The following is a 20,437-nucleotide window of genomic DNA, read 5'->3' as shown; positions in this document are numbered from 1 at the left end:
GGCAGGGGCAGTAGCAGGGGCAGGGGCAAGGACAGCGGCAGGGATAGTGGCACCGTCAGGGACAGTGGCACCGGAGCCGCCCGTGCCCATGCCCGTGCCGCCGGGCCTCGGGCAGCTCAGCCCTCGCGCTGTCCCTCCCGCCGCTCGGTGGTTGGGGCGCGGGGTGAGGCCGGGCCGTGCCGTGGCAACCGGGCGGTCTCCAGGCTCACAGCGGCTCCGAGCGCGGCCGGGCAGGCGGCGGAGAGGCCGCGGCTGGAGGCAGGTGAGGGCGGAGGGCGGCCGGGCGGCCGGGCGGGCGCCGCGGCGCTGGGGGAGGAGAGGAGGCGGCTCAGGCGGCGGCCCCGGTCCCGGCGCAGGGCAGCGGCAGCCGGGTCCCGGCGCTGGCGCAGGGCTGGCGCCGAGCCGTGGTCCTTCACCCCGGAGGCCCCGGCTTCCCTTCCCCGCCCGTTGCCATGCGGTGTATACAGGGACGCGGCCGGTGGCCTCAGGTGGCCTCTGAGAGGCCGCAGCACCGGTGAGCGACGTGGCCGGGGCTCACCTTGGCCCTTGTCCCCCTCTTCCCCTCTTCCTCGGGCCCCGCTGTGGTTCGGCTGTGACACCTCTGCCCTGTTTGAAAAGGGACCCCATCAGTGTAGAAATATCTAAAGGGAGGGGGCGGGCGGGGGGATGTGTGCCAAGAGGAGGGAGCCCGGCTCTTCTCAGTGGTGCCAGTCACTAGGACAGGAGGCAAAGGGCAGAAACTGATGCATGAGAATTTCCACCTGAATAAGAGGAAGAACTTTGCTGTGGGGGTGACTGAGCACTGGAACAAATTGTCGGGAAAGGTTGTGGAGTCTCCCTCCCCGGAGATATTCAAGAACATCCTGGACACAAGCGTGTGCCATGTGCTCTGGCAGAAAGCTCTACCTGTTTGAGCAGAAATTGGACCAGATGACCCTCTGTGGTCTCTTCTGATCTGACCCAATCGTGATTCCATGTTTCCATTTCCTCAGTGGGCAGCCACCAGCCTCAGCCACCTGCACTCCCTTTATCTGGGTTTTGGTGCTTCAGGAGGTGTGGAGCAGCTTCTTGGGCTGTAAGGTGTGTGGGCTTTCCCGAGGCATTCCCACCTGTCAGAGGCAGCCCAGTGGAATGGCCTCAGCAAACATTGCCACCCACACAGGCTACATACTCTGAGCCAGTGGTGGGTTACAGCTTTAGCAGTTTGTTTGCACTGGCCAGAGCGGAAAGGGTAGGGGTGCCCAGATGAACTCTGGTTCACCTTTTGAAAATAACCTGTTTGGATTCAGATCTTGGGATGAAGGTTATCCCAGCTACCACTGGTTTTGAGCTCACTGTTTCCAAGACTTGAGGTAAAACTCAATGTTTCTATTGGAAGTTGCTTCATCTGTTTTCAAATGGTCCTTTTCATAAGAGTGCTAACATTTCACGTCCACATGTTGTTCAGAAGCAACTGGGGGTGGTGCTGGAGGCAAAGGCCAGGGAAAATCTGTTGCCATACCTCTGGGCATCTGGAAAATGAGACAGCACCTGGGATTCATTCTCTGATGCATGCTAGAATGTGTCTTAGCTATCACCATGAGAGTACTATGATACTTTTTCTGTAGAGAGAAAAATGGCACAAGCCTTGTAGCTTGCTGTGGTCTTTCACTATAGGCATTGTATGCCACAGCTCCCCTGTGGCAAGGGCTTCCTTTTAAAGCCCTGATGCAAAGGCTACTCAAGGGTTGTGCTGCACAACACCTGGGGTGTTAGGATGCAGAGTTCTGCTTTTTTAAGTCCTCCTTGCCCTTCACACTGTTCATCTCTTTCTTCATGAGTAGGACAAAAACTGGAATAGGTTATTTTTTTCCATATGGGTATTTAAACCCATATAAGAGAAATAAATAGCATGTTCCATTCTGCAATGAAGAAAGAGGGAGAAGGCTAAGTCTTTGGTTTAAATATTTATCCTGTTTTTGCTTTACTGTGGGAAAAACTGCTTGATGACAATGGCTAACAGCTGACCTGCTAGTGATTCATAAATATCTCTCATTCATACATCTTACTAAAAGAAAAACCAAAGCATTGATGTCTCAAAGCAGTACACTCAGCTATTGTATGCTACCTTGCTTTGCCTAGCATTTTTCTCCTGTTCCTCTGCTGTGTCTTATTCACACTTGGGCCTTATACCAAGTCCATACACATAATTCTTTTTCTTTGTGACTCATCTTGTAGTCTTATATATAAAGTTATGAATCTCTGCACAAAACTACATCTCAGATACTCCCAGATTTTGTCATAGATTGGATTATAGCAAAGGTAAGGTATACTGCAAAGCAATAATAGAATATTATACACTGGCTGACAGCATGCCTAAGCACCATGCTCATTTTTCTAGCATAGTGGCTCTTTTTAATGATGATTTGGGGTGAAGGAAGGGAAACAATATTATCAATTTCCCAATTTCCCACTTTTGAGCTTGTGGATCCCTGTCAGATCTGACTTCAGCCTTTCTTGAGATGGGGAGTAACTATCATTTTTAGGTTATTTTTTTGCTTGTGAAAAACCCTGATCTCATCCTTCTGCGGTTTATTATTGGCTGGGCATGTGGAACTGGTCTCCAGTTCATATTGACCTATGCATGGCAATATTTTAATTTTTTAAAACAGTGATTCCTCAAGGTTTCAGAATAAAGCAAAGAGGAGCTGCCAGTCAAGAGATCTATCATGACTGCTAATCCATCTAAGAGACTTGCCTGGAGTGACTGTGAGTATTCCATCACTATTTTTGCATAGATTCCGTGTTCTCCTAGATAACTTCCAGTTTCCTTTGGAGCACTGTGGTGTGCCTGCTGGCTGTATACAAGCCATTCTGAAGCTGTGCCATACTCTCCTGGGCTGTGTATGGGGTGCTGTGCTGACCTTTATGTATTTTTGGGGAAGGAAACAGGGAATGACTGTTCAAGTCACTATAAACAATGCCTGACTGTTTTCAAAGCTTGAGCAGCTGCAGACCTACACCTGCCTCTCTCTAGAGTTAACATTGTCACTGCTGCTTCTGCACAGAGCAAAGGAGGGCTGGTAAAATGCCAGCCTCTACAGGCATGCCAGCCCAGTGTCCTGCTTGTAGGACTAATGGCTGTGAAAGAACTCATGCTGGTCTACACTTTATAGAAGCTCTCTGTCGCTGAAAGATGATTTTTGAAGACAAGAGTCTCATTTCCTTTATGTAGTGTTAAATGTGGAGCTGTTTATCTAATGAACCTTTAGAACCAGGTTGGTTGTTATAATACTCGAATGTAGCAGGGAATTCTGATCATATTTCATACTAGGCTGCTGGTTATTTTGGAGGCATTAGAGACAGAAGTAAACTTTCTTTGTATTTTAGGCCGGTTTGATATATGCAGTACATTTGCAGGCATTTTACGGTATATGGGCAATGGAGGACTGGGACACACCAGATGATGTTGGTACTGGAGAAAATGTACTGAAATTTCCAAAGTCCACAGAAAGTAAACTTAGATACAGCAAGGGCATTTAATCAACTAGAGACAGCTTAGCTCATGCAGAGTATTTTGGGAATGAACAGGAAATACCGAAGTCCTCCTAGAACCTCTGTGCTGAAGAACAGAGGCATTATTGTTTGTCATTGCTTCCATTTCTGCCTCAGCACTCTGGGGTCTGAGCTGCTGCTGCTACCAAATGCAGGTAGAGCTAGTCTAGCAAACCATACGGCCCTGCTCAGGTGTGTTCCATGTCCCGTAGAAGTTAAAAGGAACCTGGACCTTCATGTCTATGATTTCTTGTGCATGCACATGATCCATTACAGCCCAGAGCAGAAACTGACAGAACCATCATTTAAACTTGAGGCAAGTGATTTAACCGGAGGGAATTTCACCAGCCTTGCAATAAAGTCAGGTTCTTCTGGGGACAACACTACTGCTTATGGGAGGAGTTCAACATAAAATTTTTAGGAAATACTTGTTTATTGCATAATGCTTCTAATGTGTATGTAGTGGTGGTCTGACAATCTTTGAATGCCTGTTATGTGTTCTGATTTCCAAGACTTAGGAGAGATGTCTTACGAGTTGGAAGAAGTGCCATTTGGCAAACTGGACTTATATTTCAGGGCTTGAATTTCAACATACAAGAGACATTTACTTTAATAAATTGAAAGTGAATGTATATGGATGAATAGAAAGATGTAACAGCAAGTGGATGTGTAGAACTGAGAGCAGCTTTCCAGATTAAGGACATTATTCAGTATAAAAAACAAGAAAACAAGCAGTAAGCTATACAGTATATATACAGTACCATGGAATACAGGTAAAGCAAGGAGAAATTAATCTCATTTGGTTTTGAAATTGTTTGGTTAAAATATAAATATAGTGTTTCCCTCATTTCTCTTCACAGCAGTTGCCTTTGATTCAAAGCACAGACAAGATCCTGAAGATTCCCACGAGGTCCACAAGAAGAAATCAAAAGAGAAGAAAAGGAGACTGGCAGTTGGTCAGTGGAGAACAGATGTACAGTCCCTTGTTTCTTCTTCTAAATGGCTTCAGCGTTATGGTCTCAAAAGAAACAAATTGTCCCTGTCCCAGATTTTGTCCCAGATTGGATTCCAGCATAGGAAAGGTATAAGACAAATCAATAATAGGATAATAAATCCCCCAACTTTGAATAGTCTTGAGAGTCGCACTCATTCTGCACCCCAATGTATGCAGTGGAGATTTTCACATTGTCTCTTAGGATAGTGGCAGAAATGGAAGCTGTATCCACAGTTGCTGACATTGCCAGTTCAAAGAACTGAGAAGATCCTTCTCCTTTTAATATGAGAAGGACTTAGGATCTGAGAATGGCATTCCTTACCCAACTGTACTGTTTCTTTACCCTAGGCTGCAGTTCACATCCTCACCAATATAGCTGTCACTCAGAAATAGCTGGTGCTGCTGAGACTGTTAATCTTTTTCTTGCAAATAACACATGATAAGATCTCTGTCTCCTTTTAGATTGCAAACATAATATATGCCATGCCATAATCTGTGATCTACTATTGATCATCAGGGTTAGTAAATGTACTTAGGAATAGGATATTATTTCTGGGTATCCAGCTTTAAGGAAAAATTTAAATTTAATTAGAATTCAGTCTGCTTTTCATGCAAAGTCAGACTATAGAAAAATGTTCCTTTGCAGTTATCTGACAGCTGGAGGGGAAGAGTTTGCTAATAATTATTAACCACTGCCATAATGGCGCTTTGCAGAGCATGGTAATATATTCTTTTCTTTGAACAGCTTGCAGCCTGAGAAGTAGGAATTGTAATGTATTGCCATAGTTCTAGGTTGCATAATTTAAGGTTTTGGCTGGCTTGTGTCCATGGGGCATTCAAAGATCACCTGTGCAATTCCTGATATCTTGTATGCTGCAGATGAAGGAGAAGCTGTTAAGCAGGGTTAAAGTTGTTACAGTGTTAGGAGCAGAATGTACTAGCTTGGTAGGGCAGCATGGTGTACAGATAACTGCTTTATGACGTTAACTATTCCCACCCCTAATGTTTTCCTATCAGTGGAGATCCTGGAAAAGATTACTAGCTACTGAAAGTGCAGAGTGCACCCTTTTCCTTAGATGCACTCACTACTGCACCCATTAAATTGTGTAAGAGAACAGCATTATCTGTACCAGATTTTGTATTTGGTTTGACAGACAAATATTTGCAAGTCCTGTTGTGAGATTGCCCAAACCTCACAACAATTAAAGTCCTGTGTAGTTTTTTGGCCTATAAGTAATTAGAGGTGGGTTTTTTTCCTCACTTCTGACTAAACTGGGAGGAAGCAGCAAAAGCAGGGCTGCTCTATGGGAGGAAAAGGAACCAGGAGCCAAAAGGGACTGCAGCCCAGGCAGTGCCCTCACTGAACAGGATACAGTCCTGCAGCAGGGTGAGATAATTAACCAAGTCTAGGGTCCAGCCAGGGAATGCAGCCAAGGACAACAGAAGATGCAGCCAGAGGTTGAAAGCCTCAGAGGCCCATCATAGATATAATCAGAAAATAAAACAAAAGCAGAATTAGAATTTCTCTTAAGTTTCTTAATGTTAAGAGCTCAATACTGATGCAAGTGCCTCACACATGGATGACATACACATCAGCCTGAAAAATACCTGTTTGAAGTAGTCCTGATGATTAGCAACTTGATATTTTGTAAATTTTACTCTAGATTATGTGACCACCTTGGGGAAACCTGTGGCTTCTCGATATGCAGATGGTCTGTTTCCTCAGTACAAGAGAGCACAAGATGGCAGCGTGTATAATGTAAGTGTGGCTGACTTGTGGTACCTTCCCTATGCACTTAGAAGTTATCACTGTAACAGAATGATGAGACTAAAATGCTTTCCTATGACAAAAAAATACCTTTATTCCTTGTGAGAACTTTATCGTTTGATTTTTTTTTTTTCTGTTTTGTCAAACTATTAGTGATAACTATCAGTAGTAGAAAAGATATCTTTTTTCCTTTGTAAGTCTTAGTCTCTTGCCTTGTTGCAGCATTGCAGTAAATCTTCTCCAGACATGATTGCAGTTTCTAAGCAACATCTACCCTGTCTTGAAAGAGGGAACCCTTAAAGAGAAGATGTCAGAACCAGTTAAAAAAAATAAAATTGTAATCAATAAAACAAATGGGGACACTGAAATAAGAAGACATAATGCACTGTCATTGCCAATGCAAAGCAGTGCTTTGCTTAGTTCCAGCAGGTCACAAAAGGCTCAGCCTTTTCTACAGAGACAGCTAGCTGGATCTCTGCCCAGGCTCATGTTCTAAGGAATGTCTTAGCAACAGCTGCTGGCAACCCTATTGTTAAGAGGATGGATTCTGATTGAGGAGATGTGCCTGTGCGTGTGGAAGGGGGAGAGTTAATTTATAAAAGATTTTACAAAAGCAAATGGCTTGTCTTTTTTTTTTTTTCTGATGACAAGAGTCACTTCTGATGTCACAATGCTTAAAAATGGGTAAAAAACCATTTCAGGGAGCCCCTAATTTTTTTCCCATTAATTCAGTATGAAATATCTACATAAAGTCTTTTAATCTTAGGACATGTTGTGAGCAGCAGGAAAGGCATTTTGCTACTATATAATATCCTAAAGATCTCCTTTAGGATATTGAGTACAATATTGTATGCAGTTACTACAAGCTTAGAGGAAGCCATTCAAAACAGAGTAGGTTCTGAGAAGAGCTGGTGGGATGAACTACAGTGGAGCGATGATCTTATAAGATGGCTTGGTTGATGCTGAAATGTAAGCCTGAAAGAAGACAAAGGAAGGGTAGTATTATTGCCCTTGAATGCGACAGAAAGGCAAATTACAGGGATAGGGAGAAGGTGTAGTTTTCTCTGCTAAAAGGCACGCTAGTCCAAAAATAAATGGGTATGAACTGAATGAATAAAATTAGGCTGGACAGTAAGAGGTTTCCTGGCCCTCAGAGAATTGGAAATCTGCACTTGCTTACTACACGTGAGGCAGTATTCTAAGAAAACTGCTTTATTTTAATATGGAGTTTGGTCGGTGTAGTGCAATAAACTTCTTTGTATGAATCTGACTGTCATAGGAGGAAACTGGATTTCTAAGTGCTCCTTCCCAGGCCGACATTCCTTTGGCAGACTGCCTGAGACTCTGTATCTGGGAGGCACATTACAGGGCCTGAGCTGATATTAACGAACACAGAAAAAACAAATGAGAGGGAGAAGAGTGCAGACTGACACACAAAATATCTTCTCCCTGAGAAATGTTCTTGTTTAAAAACATTTGCATTTCCAAGGTTTTTTACTTAGTCCTGGAAAGGAAGTTAGAACTAGAAGGCAACAAGTAAATCAGCTCACATGGGCCAGAGATACTGGAGAAATCTGTGGTGCATTTTTAGAGTCACAGGCTATGGTAAATGTGTATACACTTGATCATAGGGAGGATGTGCTGGTTTTAATATTAATACTGAATCTAGACTTGACTTTACTGAAAAGATATGGTAAGTTTTAGTTGTTGATTGCAGTTAGTTGAACTAAATTTGCCTAAGCACCTACCCACAAATAGTTAATCTGTAATTCTGGGCATTGTTAGTTGATTAATAGTACAAATAAGAAACATTTTATGTTTTCCTTTCAAATGCTAAAGACAAGGTGGAGATTAAAGTGCCCTAGAACCAAACCATATGCTGCCTTGTATTGCTGTAAAAATTTTTTTAAAAGCCAGTCAAAGTTCTAGTCTGAGAAGGTACAAAGTTTCTGTGTCCTTGTTTGTTCATCCATCTGCTCTGCAGCCCTTTCTACATCCTAGCCTGTGTTCAGCTCATTCTAATTGCTCCAGTTTTGAGACAGACAAGTCAGACAACCCACTGGCACTGTCCCATGCCCACATAAAAAGATTATGAAAAGCAATTAGGACAAAATGCAGCGCCTTTTCTTTATAGCTTAGATGCATTTGTCAAGTATTTGCTCTTGAAACAGTGGAGGGAAAATGGCTTGTTTTCACTGCTACCTTAGCTGGCATATCTGACACTTAAAAACTAGCTATGCAGCTGTGCTAAGCTTGGGGCTGCATTTGTATTATTTGTTTTGATGTTCAATTTCCTTCTCTCCCTTATTTGAATAAAGCTGACAGCCAAAAAAGAACTGATTCTTCATTTTGTGGATTGTCTAATGGGAGCTATTGAGCTATATAAGCAGCGAATGGAATGGTTAACCAGTGAGAGCCGGCAGATATTTGGAGTGATTCAAGAACAGTGCATTGTCATTGTGTTGGATTTTGGCACTGCAGCTCCAACTGAATTTGATCTGTGTCGGGATGCACTTTCTATGGTGCTTGTGGAACAGGTGATACAAATTTCCAGATTCAACCTCATTCGGTAAGCAGAAAGAATCAGAATCAAGAATGGTTTGGGTTGGAAGGCACTTTTAAAGGTGATCTCATCCAACACCCCTGCAAATGGGCAGGGACACCTTCCACTACACCAAGTTGCTCAAAGCCACATCCAGCCTGATCTTGAATGTTTCCAAGGATGAGGCATCTTCCACCTCTCTGGGCAACCTGCTCATGTGTTTGAGTACCCTCATTGTGAAAAAATTCTTCATTTTGTCTAGTCTGAATATAGGTTCTTTTAGTTTAAAACCATCCCCCCTTGTCATATTGCTACAGGCCCTACTAAATAGACTCTCCCCATTTTTCTCCTGAGTCCCTTCAAGTACTGAAAGGCCCCAATCAGGTCTCCCCAGGCTGGACAAAAAGTCTGTGTTGGTCCATTGTTGGAGAATGAAAAGGAGTTGCATGTAATACATGTTTGGATAAGGCACCTTCTGTACTGGAAATTGTTGTGGTTCATGTCATGCTAATATCTGTAGATTTCCCGCCAACTTTCACCCATAGCCATGCTGAACTTGCCACTTCTGTGTAACAGAAGGCTGCTGTTACCCTGAAGAACAGATAAAGTGTAACAGAACACAAATACTGACACATCTACAAAATCAGAAGGATTTGCAACAGCAGTAATGCCCTTCAGGCATTGCAGTATTAGTGAAACAGTGAGGTTCTGTCTGACCACCTATTGCATTCTTGTGTCTTTAGACATTGCAGGTTTCTGCCTTGCAGCTAAATGTGTACTCCCCCAAGTGCCATAGGCACAGGCATAGCCATTTGTATTTCTGTAGATTTCCATGGTCACAGAAATCAGTAGCAGCACTAGGAAACAATAGTAGATTTCCATAACAAAAGATTTCCAAGCACTTGTTCCCTAAGAGGAATAAATTAATTTGCATTTAGTTAGAAGAATAGAAGCAGCAATTCAAATTTTACCTAGCTGCAAAAATTCTCATACATGCATGAGAGTTTTAATGTGTAAGCTTGGGTTTGGATAGATGAGTGGAAAAAATGATGCACAAATTAGGTAATATAATTTTAAAATTGGCTCCACAATGTTAACTTGCAATTATATGGTGATTCTTAATGTTATTTTACCCAGGCATAATCTTACAGGTTTGATTCAGGTGCCCTATCTTAATTCTCTAGATTGTGATACTGCAGAGATTGGGAAAGGAGAATAATAAAATCACAGAAAGGTTTGGGTTGGAAGGGACATTGTAGACCATCTAGTTCCAAGCCCCCTGTCATGGGCAGGGACATCTTCACTAGACCAGGTTTCTCAAAGTCCCATCTGGCCTGGCTTTGAACACTTCCAGGGATGGGGAAGTCACAGCTTCTCAGGGCAACCTGTTGAAAAAGTAGCTATTTTCCAAAAAATATATTTTCCAAAGCAGATAGTTTCCATAGTTTTTGAGAACAGAGAACTTTTTCTTTAAAAATGAACTGCAAAGCCAAGTCAAAATTGAAAAAATAATTATGTTCATCAATTTGTTTGTTTTTGCAGGAGGGAAACAAAAGACAATATACATTAAAAGAATCTTGGGTAATATATTTATCTTTTAGATTTGCAGGAAACTCTTCAAAATAGTTCTTGATGGAATGTCACAGGTACTGGAACCAGTTGGTTTTATAGTTCCTTGCTGCCTTTTTATGTACAAGTGCACAGGCAAAAGTGCTGATTGGCTCTGTACTTCTGTTGTTCCATTAAGACTGCAGTGTTTTGTCAATTAAAATACCAAAAAGCCTAGCATCACTAATTTTATTTTTGGTGGCTAGATAAAGGTCAGCTGTACTACCAAAAAAAGTGTCAGTTAAACTGCTCTGAAAACTGCTCTGACACCAATATTGTGGAGCAAATTGTGGAACAAGACCTGTAGAATACACTTTTCTTTTTCATGCCCATATTTTAAAAACCTGATTGAGTTTTTATAATAAGAAGAGCTATGAATCAGAACTCTTTTAAAAAATACTTTATCTCCTCTGATCCTACTTTGGAAACAGTTGCGTCAAAAAAAAAACTCTTGTAAAATTACAGTGTTTTTCTAATGGTTTCATTTTTTTCTCTGCTTCCTTTATTGCAAGTCTCGATTTAGTATCTGTGGTATACTGTAATTCTTATTTAAGAATATAAAAGAATTGTAACAATAGCAGAGCTCCACTCTCTTTTTCTGCCAGCATGATTCTCACTGTTTCTGATTTATAGTTAATCTCATTTTCAGGGCTGCTCAGGATCTTATGAAGTGGCAGCAGAAATGCACTCCTGTGTCTGAGCGTACTGTAAAGTCTGCAGTTAGATGGCTCTGGAAGCTGGAGCATATGACAGCTGTCAGCCACACCAGCTCTGCCGAAGCTCTGCTGGAAGCCATGGCTGATGAAGCGGTAAGCTCATGCATCTTTTCAGAAGCCCAAGTAAATCCAAGAGTGTTCAGTGCTAGGCTGGAGGCTGTGATTCACCCTGATCAATGCTGCAAAGATAAATATTCATGACAGCATTTGGAAAGGATGTTTTTTCCCCTCAAGTGTAGTTCCATATATGCCTAATGATTGTCTTTTTATGTAAATATACTGTATTTTGAATGCAGAAACTTGTTTATTTTCTTTTCTAGAGTACACAGAATAAATAACATTCAGTCATTAAGGGAAAGAGAAAACATCTTCACTTCCACTTTCTTTGCCATATAAGTTTTTCAGGGCTTCAGGTTTATGAGAAAATTTCTAGTATCAACATTATTGAAGGCAGGGAAACCATTTTTATTTTGTTGTGTATCCAACTTGCTCATGAAAAGTTATACTTAAAATTCAAAATAGTGAGTACAGAGATTCATGGAAGTATTAGTTTATGATAGGGCTACACAAACCCTTTTTTTCATCAGCCAGGTGATAGCTAGACTTTCTCCCAGGACAGAGACAAAGTATGCACAGTTATTCCTGCAATTAAATGCTGTTCATTTTTAAAAGTACCCTATTACTTTATTCATTAAAATAGAGTCTCAAGAAATGAAACATATATGCCATCATTTGAGCTAGTAACTTAAAACTTGTGTTTCTAAAGAGATATTTGGACATTTCCATAAAATATATATTATTTCAGTTCTCTAACACCTGAATTTAATGAAAAATTTGGCCTACTGTCTGTGGGGTAGAGTCATTGGTTTTCACTGCTATTAACATCCATCCCTGTGCACAGATCCAATCCTAAGTCATGTAAATCTCTTTCTGGAACATTGTTTGAGGGGGAAGGTAAATTTTGCTTCAGTTACCTTCTGGTTCCCTATGTTGCTGGATTCTCATCCAGATGAGCCTTGATGTTTGGAAATGAATATTAAAAAGGAACTGAGTAAGGAGCAAATTGTTCACCAGTGAGATTTTTTTAATTAATGCTTTTTTAAATGCTGCCTTCATTAATTTTATTAGCATTTTCAATTTGCAGTATTAATACTGAATTTCCTGATGAGTAACTAAAAAATTGTACTTAGATTTCAGCATTGTCTGAGAGAAAAAAGTCTTGTTGGACCTGGTGGGTCTCTGTTTGAATAAATAGAAATTAAAATCTGTCAGGCAATAAAGCATGTATTATTATTATTATTTTTCCAGATATTGGTGAGCCAGTAGGCAGTCTGAGGGAGTCAATTGTGGCAGGTGCTCAACATAAAACAAATTTCAATTACTCCTAAACAGAGTCATTATCATTCATAAGTTCACTTAAGATCAATGTTCACTGTAGTGCAGATGGGGAATACCCCATTCAATCCTAGAGAAGACTTGTCTACTACTGAGCAGTCATGAGTAACTCTTTCCTAAGAACTGGCTTCATCCACAGAAGAGTTGTTCCAAAACAACAGGGGTTTTTTTGTTTGTTTGTTTTTTTTCCCCTAGACATGGCTCTTCTTGTCGTTCCTTCAGCTGGTCTTTTCTTTCCATTTGTGGTGATTCCTTAGATTTCCTTTCCTTATGAGCTGTAAATCCCAAGCTCAAGATCAGTCTGCTGTAATGTTGCAATCCTTTGAGCTCTACCTGCTACAACTGCCTCCAGTTCTGTACAGGTGCCACTCCATGAAGTGTGCATAACTCATCCAAAACACCTTCCCACCAAGATCAAGACTGAGAAGAACTGTTCATGTTGTTCTCCTTTCTGTTTTAATATGAAGTTGGCTTGATTGTTTAAATGTGTAAATTACAACTTTCAAAATATGAAGGACTCACTTGAAAGGCTTTAACCTTTCCCCACTAGCCTATGAGGAACATTTCCTTTGTGGTATGTCATTGCTGGGTTTGTAGTTAAGTAGAGTGAATTATCTGTGGTTCATAATTTTTAAAATTTTTCTTGTGGGGGGTTGATTCCTTTTAGCTATGCCCAATAAATGTCAGCATTTTGAAAGTTGCAGAGGCAGGCAGTGAATCCCTTGAAGAAAGTGAGAAAATTTCTATTCTTGTTGAATATCAAGTTTATGAATTAGTGGCAGTCTTAGAGGGGAGGGAGAGAAGATGTGAATCTGAAGGAACACAGGGGAGAATGGTTGTGTAAATATGCATGCATACCTCTGGGCCAGGAGCCTCCTCAACAAAAGCAGTAGGAACATGGTATTGTCTAAGGACTGAGTCTCATCTGGGAGACCTGTGTGCAGGCTCAGATAGCTTTTTAGCTGGAGGAGTCGGACAGGAAACTTTGTAAAACTGAACTAAAACACAGATAGGTGCAAGAGTTCATTCTTTTTGTTTCTGTATACCTTTTTCTAAAGCTAATAAATATTTTGTTAATCTTGTACTTTAATAAAATACATTTATTATCTCTTTACCTTTAGTATTTGTCTAGAATTATTAGTGATGCTAGGACACCTGGTCCTGCTTGCTCCCAAATAAGTGGAGTCTGTAACTATGGCCCCTGCCTTCTGCATGGAGCGTCTGGCTCCTCTGCAAGATCCAAGAGAAGTTCAAGATGGCATGGTGCTGCTTCATTAATTTGCCTGATCCAGCCTGAAATCAAGTTGCTGCTTGGGAAAGACATCTTCCAGTGTTGAGGGAGGTGCCAAAAGGTCCATGAGGGAGGACACTTGAAATGCAGAAGTTATTCAGAGGTCTGGAATACAAATCAGTATCCAAGGCAATAGTGGAAATGTATGAGCCCACTTGTAGGTGATATTGAATTTGCATACTACCTTGCTTTACTACATAAAATTATGTGAGTACAGAGATATTTCCTCAGTGCCATCCCAGACTCAAATAGTTGTCTTTTGTGGTGCACATCTGAGGATTCATGTTTACAGAATATAGAATATTCTTATTCATAGAATCACAGAGTCACAGAATGGTTTGGGTTAGAAGGGACCTTAAACACTGTTTACTTCCAACACCCCTGCCATGGGCGTGGATACTTTTCACTAGACCAGGTAGCTCAAAGCCCCATTTAACCTGGCCTTGAGCACTTCCTGGGATGGGGCATTCCTAACTTCTCTGAACAATTGTTCCCGGTGCCTTACACCCTCAGAGTGAAGAATTTCTTCCTTGCATCTGATCTTAATCTACCATCCTTCAGTTTGAGGCCATTCTTCCTTGTGTTTGTGGAAAGTCCCTCTCCAGCTTTCATGGAGGTCCCTTTAGGTCCTGGAAGGTGCTATAAAGTCTCCCCAGAGCCTTCTTTTCTTTGGCTGAACAGCCCCAACTCTCTCAGTCTATCTTCATAGGAAAGGTACTCCAGCCTTGTGATCATCTTTGTGCCTCTCCTATGGACTCGCTCCAGCAAATCCATGCCTTCTTATGCTGGGGGTCCGAGAGTTGGACACAGTGCTCCAGGAAATGCTTCATGGGTGTAGAGTAGAGGGACAGACACACCTCCCTTGCCTTGCTGGCCATACTGATTTTGATGCAGCCTTGGTTACAGTTAGATTTCTGGGATGCAAGTGCACATTGCTGGGTCATATTGAACTTCTCATCAACCAATACCCCCAAGTCCTTTTCTGTAGAGCTGCTCTCAATCCATTCTCCACCCAGCCTGCCTTTGAACTTGGGATTGCCCTTACCCAGGAGCAGGACCTTGCACTTGGCCTTGTACTTCATGAGGTTCTCTTGGTTCCATGTCTCAAGGCTGTCCAGGTCCCTCTGGATGGCATCCCTTCCCTCCAGGATGTCAGACACCACACAGCTTGATGGTGTTGGCAAACTTGCTGAAGGTACAGTCAGTCCCACTGCCCTTGTCAGCAACAGAGATGTTAAAAAGCGCCAGTCCCCATGGCGAACCCTTAGGAGCACCATGGACATTCCACTTGGACATCAAGCTGTTTGCCCTGACTTTTGGAGTGCAACGTCCAGTCAGTTACTTATCCACAGAGTGGTCCACCCACCAAATCCGCATTTCTTCGATTTAGAGACAAAGGTGTTGTGCAGAACAGTGTAAAAAGCTTGACAGAAGTCCAGGTAGGTGAGATCAGTAGCCCCATTGTGGAAGGTTACCAAATTGTCAGGCATGGTTTGCCTTTAGTGAAGCCCTGTTGGCTTCTTATTGTCCCTGTGCCTTAGCATAGTTTCAAGGATGATCTGGTCCATACTGGGCTCAGAGGTAAGTGTATTCAAATGTATTTTTTCAGTTAAACAATGATTTATCAGATATTTATCAGCTGGTATGTACCATGATATATATGTGATACACTACACATATTGTCTTGAAAGTCACCATGGGATAGCTGTTGGTTACATTGATTTTTAATGATAGTGAAAGTTCAAGAAGCATACTCACCATGAGGATCATTACATGTATAAGTGCAGTAACATAAAATCCCTCATAATGTAATATTCAAGCAATAACTAAAAGACATTTTCTCAGCTTCTCTCACTTCTTGTAATAACATTTTCAGAATATAAGTGTGTGTGGTTATAGTAAGCCCACCAAGTTCCCTCTACTTTGGGAAGTATAAAAAATACAAATCATCTGTAAATACCAGCAATACCATTCAAATAAACACAGAATCACAGAATATGCTAGGTTGGAAAGCACCCACAGGATCATTGAACCCAACTCCTGACCCTGCACAGGACCATCCCCAAGAATCATACCATGTGCTGAGAGTGTTGTCCAAATGCTTCTTGAACTCTGTCAGGCTTGCTGCTGTGACCACTGTTCTAATGCCAACCACCATCTGTGTAAAAAATTTTTCTAATATCCAACCTAAACCTTCCCTCAAACAGCTTCATGCCATTCCCTCACTGGTCACCACGGAGAAGGAATCAATGCCTACCCCTCCTCTTCCCCTCATGAGGAAGTTGTAGACTGCCATGAGGTTTCCCCTCAGTCTCCTCTTCTCCAGGCTGAACAGACCAGGTGACCTCAGACACTCCTCATACAGCTTCCTGTCAAGACCCATCTTTTTTGCTCTCTCTTGGATGCTTTCCAATAGTTTAGTGTCTTTCTTAATTGTGGTGACCAAAACTGCACACAGTATTAAAGTGCAGAGCAGAATGGGAAAATCCCCTCCCTTGATTGCCATCTTTCCTAAGCTCAGAATACATGCTGCCAGTAAAATTATGTCTGGTATAAAGTTCCTACTTTTCAGCCCTGGCAAGGCACCAACATAGCATATCTCTTGATAAAAGTGGCGTATGGCACAGAGCCTTTTTCTGACTAATGATGCAGTTGTCCTTCCTTACTCCTCTCTTTGGCTTCAGTTAATGTCTGTGGAAAGAGGCTCGCATTGGGCAGAATCAGAGCTGGGGACTGTGGCATAGGTTCTTGTCTCACTTGAGGAAATTTTGTGTGGCCTTCCCTTGAATTACTAGCATAAATGAGAGGAAGAACCAAAGGTCTGAAAATCTTATAGCCCAAGTAATGCATCAGTTTTACCAAATTTTCCTACTAAGGACAGGACAGTGCTTGAATAAGGATCAGACATTTATGTAAAACAATGTCTTCCAATTACCTTTTTTCTCTGTTTAATGACAGGTTGAAGCTGTTTATTACTTTGCTGTGGGGGATGTTCCAGCGGACACAAAGCAGCTACTCCTTGAGACCGTTTCAGATGTCTCCTGTCCAGTCAACATGGTGTCTTTCAATGCTAGGGAAGATGAAACTATTCTTTTTCTGAAGGAGTTGAGCCACTTGGCCTCTGGCAGGTATGACAAAGAAGGACAGTAAGGATGACAGTATTCATGAAGTTCTTTGCTGTTAGAAATGATATTGGGACATACCTTAGTATAATTCATGAGGAAAATGAGACAAAGCCATTTAGTAAGTGATCTGGGGATATGGAAATAGTCTTAAGATATATGACTAGAATGCAGGCCCTACTTAAAAAGTCCAGCTTTTTTTCTGCATATGTTCTCACTGGCTTGCAGAAAGGCTATTCCCTTTTTATGCCCAAAATAATCTGCCATCTGCCTCTCTCTTGAAGTCTGAAAAAAACTGTTCAGGGGAAATGGTCACAACATGAACTAAAATAAGTTTTTGTTGTGTTGCTTTGTACATTAGTACAAAGCATTATGTTACTATCCACAAGCACCAGAAAAAGATCTAGAGTTTTGTTGGGTCAAGTGCTGTAGAGACAAGTACTGAAAAGGAGATGCCTGTCCTAAATGAACAGCTCATGGAATAAGAGAAAAATGATGTGTTATTCTTCAAGCCTGGTTGTGTGGAAAAGCAATTCTGTAACATGCTCTCTAGCATCCTTTTGGTATGGTTGGTGGAAATTAATATATTCCACATGGCTTTTTGTCTGCTTTATCCTGGGAATCAGTCATGTGGTAAGAATCAGCCTTTAGTAGAAATGGATAAGACAACTTAAATCTTGATTTTGTTATCAAAATAAGGAAAACAAATGAACAAATACAAAACCCACAAGACCAAACTCATGCTCAACAGCAAGAAGGCAGTAGGAGTCAGTAGGTGTTTCTCTGCTTAACAGAAGTCACCATACAGTTTCAGACTTGTGAAATTGCTGCTAGCTTTTTCTGTTTCACTGTTGTTTGTGCAAGAGTGGGAAGCCCTCCAACAGTAGAAATTTCCCAAATGACAGCAGAGCAATTGGTAAGATGGCAGCTGCTTAGCTCTTTTATAGCCATCTGTGTTTAGAAATAGCTTTTAGGAGATGGGAACGTCTGCCAAAAACAAGACTGGGAAAGTGTTATGTTTGCTCTGGTCGGATGTGTGTTTAAAATTATTGTGGTCATTTAGAAACATGGTACCTCTATGGTATCAGGTACTTGCCCGTCGCTATCCCTCGTTTTCTTTTGACAGTGTTTATACCTTAATTATTAAAGGAATGTGAGTATTTCTTGTATGGTATAGACAGAGGCAAAAAGGATTCTGGCAGGGAGCTGAGAGGAATTTTTTTATTTGATACTATTCTCACTGTTGTCTTTTTGCATGAATCTAGCTTTTGTGCAAAGACTTACAGGGCCTGTTAATAACTTGCTGGTGGATAGTTGCCCAACAACTGTATATAAGTTTGTCAGCTTTCTCACAGGAACAGCCAAGTTCATGGGATTTTCATGCCTTGAACCTGTTTCTAGTGTACTTCTGTTTTAGAAATGCATCTTTTTCCTGCTCTGAGAGCTTCTCTGGTATGACAATGAGGATAAATGAAGTCTGCTTGTCATCCTGATTTGTATGTCCATAATGAAATAAATGTTCCTGCTAGGCTTTCAACTGGGAGGATAATCTGATAAAAAGGTGTTAGTGTCATCTCAGACATCTCAAATTACATGCCTGCTCAGCCTCCTAAAAGCATTAATTAAAAATAGATTTCCAGGAAATTGAAGAGTAAGGTGCTTTGCAGTTAGTAATATCAAAAAGAAAGAATATTCTACATGAGAAGACTTCAGAAAGTACATAAATATATATAAAAAGCTTGAAAATATTATTCTTAATTAATATAATGTTATTGTAGTTAAAGCTTTAGAAAAAATTCTGTAGTTGTGTGTGTAAAAACATCTCTTTAAAATTAGAGAAATAGTTATGTATTTTGTGTACTGGTTGAAACTCATTTTGTATTACAGATTCCATGCTTTTGCTGAGAAGAATAACTGTAGAGATGCTACTGAACCTGCACTAAAATATGAAGAGGATGGAAAAGGATTAATTGCCCAGAACTCTGGAAAAGTGAAAGGGAGAATGCCACTAGGTAGACAATATAAACCCCAAGATTACACTGATATTATCAGCAACATGACAGGACAGAATAGAAATGTAGTTTAGGAACTTGATGAGTGTAAAATCAAAAGAAACCTGTAGGTGTGGGTGGGGTGAGGACAGGACTGCTCTGGAAATGGAAATTCTCTGTGTGGGAAGGAGAGGGCAAGGAAAAGAGAAAAATGAAGAGAGTAGAGGATGTGCATGCGAGAATGAAAAAAAGTGAAAAAAATGGAAAAGATAATTTATTTAGGAATATGAAGAATGGTACTTGTGTGCTTATGCCAGTGACCTTGTGGAAATGTATGGAGAAATAGTTAAAAGGAAGAGGAAGAGTGTGGCAGACCATATGATACAACAACCAACATCTATATAGGTGTAGTTCAGCAGTAATATAAGGGGATTAAATCAACATGAGGTTGACTTGCTTGTCCCAAGAATTTGTCACAAAGACAGGCAAAAAGCACGGTAAAGTGACCGTAGGGAAGGAAGTGCAAAGTGGTGATGGGAGGATTGATAGAAAAAATACCAGGAGGAAACAACCAAAATAAACAGTTTCACTGGTGGGTGGAGCTGGGCAGAAAGCTCAATGTGTTTCATATTAGTCACAGTGCTACTTCCTCTGGGTTAGTGTTCAGTGGGGGACTGGACTGTGGTTTCAGCCAGGGTGGGAGGAGAGGGGCTTGTGATGTGAAGTGAGACTTTGTGTGTCAAATCTGATAAAGACAGAAGAGTAAAAAAAAAAAAAAAATCTTTTAGGCATCAGGAGTCATAAGATGTCTTTAGTCTAGTGGCTCAACATACCTACCACCTACTCTCCCTTTTTGCTGGGGGCATTAGTGTTGCCCCAAAGGTAGAACAATGTTATCCTCTTCTCACTGTTAGGGAATGTATGGCAGAAGGTGTACTTGATGTCTCATGTAAGGCTGTTTGTCAGTCTTGCACTGACTGGCCCATATTTGTGTTGTAATCAAGTTTCTTGCATACTAACCTATCCTTCGCTAGGACCATGATTATAACAGCTCAAGAGAAAGAACCATTGTGAGGGCCAGAAATAAAGGAGTGAGGTATCACCTGCTTTTTTGAGTTGTGAAAGGACACTCATGGCTCACCCATGCAGAGTTCAGAAACCAACAGCAGAGTCTGCTTCAAAATGCTGTTGTTTCATACTAATGCAGAGCACTATAATGATTGCCTTCAGTCTGCTGTGAGTGCTTTCTTGCTGTACCACATTTGGGGGTGTGCATGGGGGGAGCTGCCTCCCTATTCCCCTGGGGCAGTCAGCCTGTTTCAATAGATGAGCCTAGAGCTCCTATATGACTGAAATTACTTCCTCACCACTGTTTCTAAAGCTGAAAGCTGAATAGCTTAAATCACTCAAAAGGGCAGTAATCCCCTTGAAGTGCATTGTCAGTTGTGTCTTATTGCTATTATGGAGTAGAATTTA

At 41.4% G+C, this 20,437-nt stretch overlaps 1 protein-coding gene across 1 annotated transcript in view; it reads left to right on the top strand.

Moving 5' to 3' along the window:
• The first annotated feature begins 2,674 nt into the window (after window positions 1–2,674).
• The window catches only part of VWA3B (von Willebrand factor A domain containing 3B), a 64,000-nt gene continuing 46,237 nt past the window's right edge, over window positions 2,675–20,437 (top strand). The window contains exons 1-7 of the mRNA XM_059839463.1: window positions 2,675–2,748; window positions 4,395–4,616; window positions 6,193–6,287; window positions 8,615–8,865; window positions 11,096–11,255; window positions 16,807–16,976; window positions 18,858–18,982. Of these exons, the coding sequence (XP_059695446.1) occupies window positions 2,709–2,748; window positions 4,395–4,616; window positions 6,193–6,287; window positions 8,615–8,865; window positions 11,096–11,255; window positions 16,807–16,976; window positions 18,858–18,982 (1,063 nt within the window). The 5' untranslated portion in view covers window positions 2,675–2,708. The remainder of the gene's footprint in view (window positions 2,749–4,394; window positions 4,617–6,192; window positions 6,288–8,614; window positions 8,866–11,095; window positions 11,256–16,806; window positions 16,977–18,857; window positions 18,983–20,437) is intronic.

Source organism: Haemorhous mexicanus, chromosome 2 (genome assembly GCF_027477595.1).
Source record: "Haemorhous mexicanus isolate bHaeMex1 chromosome 2, bHaeMex1.pri, whole genome shotgun sequence".
NCBI lineage: Eukaryota > Metazoa > Chordata > Aves > Passeriformes > Fringillidae > Haemorhous > Haemorhous mexicanus.
This window is presented reverse-complemented; position numbering and strand designations above follow the sequence as displayed.